At 41.9% G+C, this 8982-nt stretch overlaps 1 protein-coding gene across 1 annotated transcript; it reads left to right on the forward strand.

Annotated features, from left to right (window-relative positions):
• The first annotated feature begins 627 nt into the window (after positions 1-627).
• Positions 628-8464, forward strand: abhd17ab (abhydrolase domain containing 17A, depalmitoylase b). The gene is made up of 5 exons (XM_039811561.1): positions 628-1389; positions 2016-2386; positions 3803-3997; positions 4768-4947; positions 7343-8464. The coding sequence occupies exons 2-5, from the start codon at positions 2022-2024 to the stop codon at positions 7566-7568; spliced, it is 966 nt and encodes a 321-aa protein (XP_039667495.1). The 5' UTR covers positions 628-1389; positions 2016-2021; the 3' UTR covers positions 7569-8464.
• The last annotated feature ends 518 nt before the right edge of the window (positions 8465-8982 follow it).

Here is an 8982-nt window from a genome sequence, read left to right on the forward strand (position 1 = left end):
GTGCTTTTGATAATGTGCAGCAACTAACAATTTGACAAAGTATGTCTTTGTCTTATCATCAGAGTAAGTTAACGTAAGGTGAGTGTGCAGGGCCTGTAACAAAGTGGCCTATTTCTTGTGACCATAAGTGGGCTTCATAATAAACAAGGTGGAAGGCTGAAATTGGCAGTTCTCTATAGTAAAGGTGATTCTTGTCCCAGCAGAGCTTCCTCCTCAAAAACTCGCGCTGTGTGTGTGTGTGTCATGTATTCCCGTCATGTATCATTGTATTATTTATTGCTAAAAACAAATATATTAATTAATTACAATAAGCTCCCACCAACTTTAATGAATCATTCGTCTAGTCACCAGTCATAAGCTGTTTCTCAATGTCAAGGAAGGATCCTTGACATTGAGAAACAGCTATAGACTGCATATAAAGAGTCAACAATACAAAGTAAATGATGATTCATAAGCACTTCGGTGATAATGGATACTGCGCTATTTACCCCTTTTTCCAAAAGTGCAAATGAACAATTAAGTTCAAGTATGTCATCTTTTACAACTTTTTTCACAGACACTGATAACAAGTTTCCCATAATTGTCCAATGGAAACTCCTTACGTCACGTCCTGTCAGCTATCGCTTCCGGACGCGGCAGCGAAGAAGGAAAACACCGCACGTAGCTACTACATGGATTCATTGGAATGACAAGACGCCATCCATAAATTCCGAGGAGACGGCAGCACCTTCCAGAGTGGATTCATGAAGACGAATACACCCGTCGGAAACGATGTGTTAACGGTGTTTTACGTCGGGTGTCCGCGAATAAGCGTTGTTATTATTTTTTTTACTGAGTAGCCGTGTTTTTGTTTTCTTGCTAGCTTAAGCCAGCGTAGCGTTAGCTGCTACGCTTGTCCTTATTCTTGATATATCACTCAATTAGTACAGGAGGAGACGGTGCTGTGCGTGTTTGATTGCGATTGACAAGCGTTCAGGATTTGCTTTTTTTGGTCACTTTGCAAGGTAGACCGCTTTGGAAACGCTCGTTCCTCACTGTCAAAGACAAGTAAGTTACAAAAGTGATAGTTTACCTAAAAATATCCAGGGCACGTTTGGGGAAACAAACATTGTGTCTGAAGTGACTCGTCAACGTCTCAACAAATGGACAAAATGGATGTGATCTGGACTTCAGTCCCCACACAGGCAACACAGCAGATACTTTGTAAATAACACTTCCTTGTCAGTCTACTACTTTCTCCTCCTCCTCCTCCTGCTGACAGGGCAACTTTACAAACAGTATCCTGTTTTGGAATTTGACTGAAGTGGAGGAAGTCTTCCTTGTTTTATTTTTGTTTTGGGCGCAACTTCTTTTTGACTTTAACTTAGGCTAGGCTCTTCAGCTCAACAGGTAGGTCTACTGTTGTCATATAAATCTATTAGATATTTGGGGTAATGTCATGTGGGGCTCTATCCATTAATTACTTTAATATTTGGCTTTTTTTTTCATTATTAGCTCAAAAATATGTTGAAGTGATGATGTCATAAATCATTATGGTTTACCAGAGCCCTAAAACTGGCTTATTTAGTTTACCCAACATTCCAAAAGGATGCAGTATTAGAGCTGCAGCAATTAATCGATTAGCTGATCGACAAAAAAAAAAAGCAGCAACTATTTGGATAAGTCCTTACTTTTAAATATCATTTTTGATCTGATTCGTTTCAGCCTCTCGATTATGAGGCTCTGCTGCTTTTCTTTGTATGATGTGACCGTGAACAGAATGTTTTTAGACTGTTTTATCAAACAAAGAAGCCACTTTGAGCTTTAGGAAATTTTGTGTATTTATCTATAAACAAATGATGTGTCAATCTTTACATGTTACAAACTAGCTGTTGTAGAAACATTGTCCTCCTCATTGCAGCCACACTTTGACTGAAGGCCTTATATATTACATTGTAATACGTATCTCATTGTGTAAACACTGGGATGATGTGGATTCATTAGCACAGTGATCCTCTTGTCTTCCTCCTGCACAGTGAAGGATGAATGGTCTCTCTTTCGGCGAGCTCTGCTGCCTGTTCTGCTGCCCGCCCTGCCCCGGCCGCATCGCAGCCAAGCTCGCCTTCCTGCCCCCTGAGCCCACGTACGCCTTTCTTCCAGACCCAGAGGCAGTCCCTGCTGCACCTGGGGCAACGGGGACATCCAGCCTGCGGGCGCGGAGCATTGCATCAGTTGCTGGAAGCGGAGGGGCCGTGCCCTTGGATGGGAGGTGGAAGCTCCACCTGACAGAGCGAGCAGAGTTCCAGTACTCGCAGAGAGAGCTGGACACGACAGAGGTGTTCCTCACACGGTCCAGCCGAGGAAACCGAATCGGCTGCATGTACATTCGCTGTGTCCCTAATGCCAGGTAGGTAGTTTGAAAGGTTTCGTTTTATAGACCACAACTTGAGTGACCTTTCGTATTCATGTTTTGACAGTGTGCCACATTTCCTCAGAAGTGTTTCCACCCCCTTCTTCCTTGTCAGTCTTCTTTCACTCACATGCAGGTCTACTTCCTTTACTTGTCTCCCTGTTGACTAAGCTGACTCAAAACATTGTCTCTTCCTGCTTTTCCATGGATCACTGCTATTTATAATAACAGTTTCTTTAATTCTTATAAAAACAATCATTCTATTCTTCATTCTTGTTTGTCCTGTAGGTTTGTAGGAACTCAAATGTTGAGTTTCACCCGCACTTGTAATTCTGCCTCATTTAATGATCATAATAAAGAAGTGTCACGCTCCGTAACAAGATATCAGTTTTCAGAGACTTATCATTTCCAGCCATCTGGCTGTCTCTCTTGTAGGTTTGTGTCACTGTATTTATTGGCAGCGATTGGCAGATAGATTTGAGAAGTGATCTTATCATTTAGCAGCAGAAGTTTTATTATATGTGCCCTGAGATGTACTGTAAAAGTACCCAACTTCAGTTTTACGCCCATCCTGCTGCAGTGTGCTGCTGCTGATTAATTTACTAAATCAATTAAAAAGACATGGACAGGCTTATGTTACAGTCTGTGTGTCTTGTATTAATGTCTAGCTAGTATTACATACGAATGAATCCAAACTAGACCTGATATGAAAGAGTCATTGTTGTGATCACATTCTGAGTGAAAAGGCCACGAGCAAAGCCACGGGCTACATGAGTTCATAAACAAAACCACTGAGGGAGGATTTCAAAACAAGTCAGTGTGTAGAAAAAGTATCTGATTTCTTAAGAGAGCACAACAAGCATTCATGAATAAAAGGCAAGGGCTAGAATACCCAGCTTTTATAGTGGATACTCTGCTTCTCAGGTTGTGCAAAATGTCTGGAAGTAAGAGTCATTTGACAAGAGTGGTAAACCAATAGTCCAACATGCAGCACTTTTAGACAAAGACATATTGGCCCGGAGTCCAGCGGTAACCTCGCTATGTTTATCCTAACAACAGGTTGCTTATGGTTTGATTCAGTGTAGAGTCACCATGTTGGACTTGTGGATGGAGATATAGAAACTGGATTGTTTGTTAGTCAATTTGATTGTGTCCGTTTTTAATTTTTTTGTTAATCATTTATGTGACTTCTTCTGCGTCAAATGAACTCCAGTACAATTCCCCATGTCTATACATGTGATGTGGCATTTGTTTCATTTTCTAGTCCTCCTAGATCCTGTCAAAAGGACCACTATTTAAAATTATATATTTCTCTTGTAACAATATCATTGATACTTGTCTATAGACTGCTATACTACTGCTCAGAGATGGGTGGCCCATCTACTAACCCGTCTTTTGTACGTGTCCTTTCAGATTCACAGTGCTCTTCTCCCACGGCAACGCCGTCGACCTGGGCCAGATGAGCAGTTTCTACATCGGCCTCGGCACCCGCATCAACTGCAACATCTTCTCCTACGACTACTCAGGCTACGGTGTCAGCACTGGCAAGCCCTCTGAGAAGAACCTCTATGCAGACATAGATGCTGCCTGGCACGCCCTGCGCACACGGTATGTTACGATACTGTATAGGCATACCGGTAATTGGCCCATATACGTCCTTCAGGGGATGATTTATTATCCGCCGTATGTTCTGCTGAGACAGGGCACATAGTTTAGTGTAAACCATGTTACTTATGTCGATGGATTCAAATATTGCATTTTCTTAGGGATCCCACTGTCGTATGTCCGGAGAAAAAGCAAGAAGTGGTGAAAAATTAAAGAGGGTCGAAAGAGAAAGATGTGACGAAGGGGTGAATCACGGTGGCAGACGTTGTGATCAGGACAGAGCTGAGATGAAGAGAGCAGAGCAGAGGGTGGACAGATGCCTTGGGAATAAAAAAAAAGAGTGAAATGGATGGATGGATGAAGGAAGGAAGGAAGGCCTACCGGATTGGGGGACATGTCTCTCTCAAGGACGCTGTGATGTGATAAAGTGTCTCATTAGTGAAAGCGGAGCTGCCTAAATGCGGCTGTAGCCCTAGAAAGACATGACACCACGGAGCATTGACTAAGGGTTGGTTGAGGTGAATTTACATTTGGGTGTAGCTGTCACTCTTCACTACGTGATTTCAGCATACTGTATTTATTAAAATGTTTTGTTTTCATTGGATGTTCTCAATACTAGTAGCTACCCCAGACTAAAATCAGTGAAAAAATGAAACCTATTTCTATATTGTGCCACTGTATATATCTGTTACTGCTTTACATGGTATGTTACAAGGTACAACTTCCATTAGCCTGCATTATAATGGTTTCTCTGCATCTTTGGTCTTAACCAGGTATGGCATCAGCCCAGAGAATATTATCCTGTATGGACAGAGCATTGGTACAGTACCCACTGTAGACCTGGCGTCACGGTACGAGTGTGCCGCCGTGGTTCTTCACTCACCTCTAACATCTGGCATGAGAGTGGCCTTTCCTGACACAAAGAAAACGTATTGCTTCGACGCGTTCCCCAAGTAAGTCTCTGCTGAGTGTCGCTATCTTTTCTCTGTCTCTTTGTACTCTTTTCAGCCGGTCTCTCTTTATCAGCCTCAAATGTCAAATGTTTGACACTCACATTAAAATTATATTAATCACAGTTGGGTTTTTTTAGTGCATTGTATGGTTAAGTTGACCCATTTGATATATGACATTAAATAATGTAAAGAATTAAGTCTTTATACTCGCTTCTGTCTCATAAAATCCTTAAATAAGGTGTTCATGGATACACACAGACACACATAGATTACGCAGACTATTTTGCCGCCAGTTGGCATTTCTACATAATTACAGGTCAGCCAACAGAAAAGCCTAAATTCTACTTGCACTTGTGACAATGTTTCTTATCCAAGACAAACACCTGCGCTGGAAGAACAGCTCTGTGCTTTCGGATAGCATTTTGGTGCCATAGTTTCAGTTGCAGCCTCTTTTCTTTGTTAGTGTGTGGACATCATTTTTCAATTTAATTTTCATAGCTGAGTAGACCGTCCGATTTCTGTCATATTTCAGAGAAGAACTGCGCTATCTTGCAGGAGGGATCTCACCGTCCCACTGAAATCTTTTTCACTTCGGTCTAAAAGTGATCTTGCATGAGTGCAATCTTAGTCTATCATTAACTTTTAAGAACAGTGTAGGACTTGCAGCCTATAACTTTAAAGTAATGAAGTCTTGTCCCACATATTTTAAACATGAATGGCAGTGATCTGCAACATACACTGAGTGCTTATTCAAGCAATGTTTTTTTTTTTGATTTTCTTTTTTTTGTAAACTGTAAAAAAAATTTTTAAACAGTAACATTTTGGTATTAATAAGCCTGTCCTTCAACGCTAAGTAGCCGGTTGTGAAATGCAGTACTTTTCAGTGCTGTACTTTTATCGCTTCATATTTTGTTATAACCTCCTTTGAGATTTGGTGGCCCACATTTGTGCGCGACTATAATGTGGGTGTTCACTGCAAATGTGTTGTAACTGCGTTTTTATTTTTAAATCTTGCCCACTGAACGGATTCCCTTGGCGGGACAGTAACTACGTCGAGTAATGCTGTCATTAGTGAGGCTCTATCCCTTCTCTTCTTGTTGTCAGTTTAGTTTTAGTGGCTGAGTCTGACTAGGGTCAAAAGCAGTCAAAGCCAGCCTTAACGCCGAGTCTAGTCCCAGATGGTACAAGTGGGTAAGGGAGCAGAGGTGGTAGGAAACCAGGGGAAGCCTTGCTGCGTGTGTAGCGAGCTGAGAAAGCCTCCAGTGTTTGCCTGTTGTTCAAATTCAGAGTGGGCAGCTGGCATCCCTCCTCTATGTGTGTGTGTGTGTGTCTGTCTGTAGCTTTTTCTACTGTTTTCTATGTAAAATGTATGTAAATGTAAGGTTTGGCCATTGTAATCTCATTATTTTTGCAGAAGTAGTTCTATAATCTATTTTATATATCTCATTTGGCAATAAACATGTTCATTTCTGTCTATTAAAATCAAAATCTCAAGACTCAACGGTCAAAGCTGTACTAAAGAGACGGGCGGGTCAGAACTGATGTAACCTTAAATGATAATATGTGCACATTATCTGCACCCAGGCAATAAGACGATTATTTTACAGTCGGTAGACTTCTACAGAGAAGAAATAATAACCTTTAAAATATCAAGTTTGTTATAAAGCAAAACATGTTTTACAGCCTCTAACAATTTACTTTAGCATTCCAGACAAAAATGAAGCTTTGCCAATCCATTAAGATATTCATGTTTAATCTATAACAACATATTTGACTGACTTTTCTTCAGAGTAGCAAACTGACCCACCCCAATTTCACTTTAATATGACCTGATCCACAGAGCCAGCTGTTTATGAGTTCAACAGCACGTCACCATTAACCTAGTCTCTCATTGCCAGACCTTCCTCCACAGCGCTGTGGAGGAGGGTCCACACAGCATTCCAGGATGGGAGAAAAACGTGCTCTGGTTTATTTCAAACCAATCACAGTTATCTTGGGTGGCGCTAAGCACCGGACACAATGGCGGTGCAAAAAAAAGAAAAATAGCCTCGGGAAGGAACTTGTTTTGGTGGAACATTTGTACGTTTAAAAAAAAAAAAAAAAAAAAAAAGGTTTAGTCACAACAGAAAACTCAAATTGGACGGACAGTCTAGCTAGCTGTCTGGATTTACCCTGCAGAGATCTGAGGAGCACTTAACCATAGTCCTCAGAAATCAAGCAGAGTTTAGAATGCTAAATCAAAGAAAGCGGAAGGTTGAGGAACATCCGGCAGAATTTCCGGTGCACCTGAACAATCCCGAAGTGGAACGTCGTCGATGTAGACCTGACCTGTGCAATCTGCTTTCAGAGCTCTGTAATAATTTTCCCATTCCCCCCCCCCTTTTTCATCTTTTAGCATTGAGAAAGTGTCCAAAATCACATCCCCGGTGCTCATCATCCACGGGACAGAGGACGAGGTCATTGACTTCTCCCATGGCCTGGCTCTGTTCGAGCGCTGCCCCAAGGCTGTGGAGCCTCTCTGGGTGGAGGGAGCGGGACACAACGACATTGAATTGTACAGCCAGTATCTGGAGCGCCTGCGCCACTTCATAGGACAGGAGTTGGCGGTACAGCACGCCTGACCGTCGCCACCAGGATCATCATCAACGTCATCATTACCATTTTTCCGTGTCCAAGATGGAGACGTGTCCAAGAGTCATCTCCCTCCGCTTACCACTGCTCCCGGGGCTTTAACGCTTCGCATACTGCAGTGCTTTATTCCCGGGGCACAGTACGCCTTTAATGGACCATGGTATGATGCGACATGGAGACAACAAGTGTGTTCATAAACTCCCGGAAGTGCGTGAGTGTGAAAATCTTCACAACTGCATTTTTAGACTGTTTTGTTTTTCTTTCTTCTTTTTCTTTTTTTAGCAGTTACTTTAACAGTACAGCTGCCATGTGTTACGTGGCAGCAAATATATTCCGATGCTGTGCAATAATACGGACAGTGTCCACAGGAAAAAATACTTCAAATGATTAAAAGGAGATTTAACACAACAACAAACTCATAAGTAATCATGTAGATCAATTACATTGTGGTCCGCATGAACATTTTCCATCAATTTTCCAGCCTACTCATAGTTTGTGTGTAACTTTTAATTGGATGGTTAAATGGTAATGGTGGAGAATGGGGAAACACTAAAGAAGACTCTCAAAAGTGCTTGTGACACCTGTTGGGGAATTTTTAAGTTTTCTCATGATCAGAATAGCAGGTTTGTAACTAAGTTCTCTGCGGTTTCTGTTAGTATGCCCTGTCCAATTTTTAATGCAATCCAAATTCAAAGCACTACAGCCGTGTTTCCATTCACACTTTTTTTTGCGTATTTCAAAGTTTTGGGATTCTTTTTTCAATAGGCCCAACCTAGAATAACAGAATCCTTAAAGGAACACGCCGACTTATTGGGACTTTAGCTTATTCACCGTAACCCCCAGAGTTAGATAAGTCCATACATACCCTTCATATCTCTGTGTTGTAACTCTGACGCCCCCAGCGCTAGCTAAGCCTAGCACAGATCCTGGAGGTAACCGGTTCCAACTAGCCTACTGCTCCCAATAAGTGACAAAATAACGCCAACGTGTTCCTATTTACATGCTGTGATTTGTATAGTCACACGGTGCACAAATAACAAGGTCACTAGGAGACACAGCCGTCCTCTAACCATATACAAACTGGGAACTATATTCTCAGCCCTGTGGTGAGGAGCAGAGCGTTCGCCTGGATTTCGCGAGTTGGAGTAATAGAGTCAACAATTACTAGATAGTAAAAGCATAGTGACCTTGTTATTTGTGCACCGTGTGACTATACAAATCACAACATGTAAACGGGAACATGTTGGCGTTATTTTGTCACTTATTGGGAGCAGTAGGCTAGTTGGAACCGGTTACCTCCAGGATCTGGGCTAAGCGAGGCTAGTGGTGGGACAACACGCACAGAGATGAGGAGGGTATGTATGGACTTATTTAACTCTGGGGGATATGGTGAATAAGCTAAAG

The sequence above is a fragment of the Perca fluviatilis genome, chromosome 9 (genome assembly GCF_010015445.1).
Source record: "Perca fluviatilis chromosome 9, GENO_Pfluv_1.0, whole genome shotgun sequence".
In the NCBI taxonomy this organism is placed as follows: Eukaryota; Metazoa; Chordata; class Actinopteri; order Perciformes; family Percidae; genus Perca; species Perca fluviatilis.

What these genes read in the sequence shown, in the direction of transcription:
- abhd17ab (XM_039811561.1), top strand. Translation starts at nt 2,022, where the DNA reads ATGAATGGTCTCTCTTTCGGCGAGCTCTGCTGCCTGTTCTGCTGCCCG. An exon ending in CGCTGTGTCCCTAATGCCAG is followed by an intron (nt 2,387 to 3,802) that starts GTAGGTAGTTTG and finishes GTGTCCTTTCAG; the next exon opens with ATTCACAGTGCTCTTCTCCC. An exon ending in TGCTTCGACGCGTTCCCCAA is followed by an intron (nt 4,948 to 7,342) that starts GTAAGTCTCTGC and finishes TTCATCTTTTAG; the next exon opens with CATTGAGAAAGTGTCCAAAA.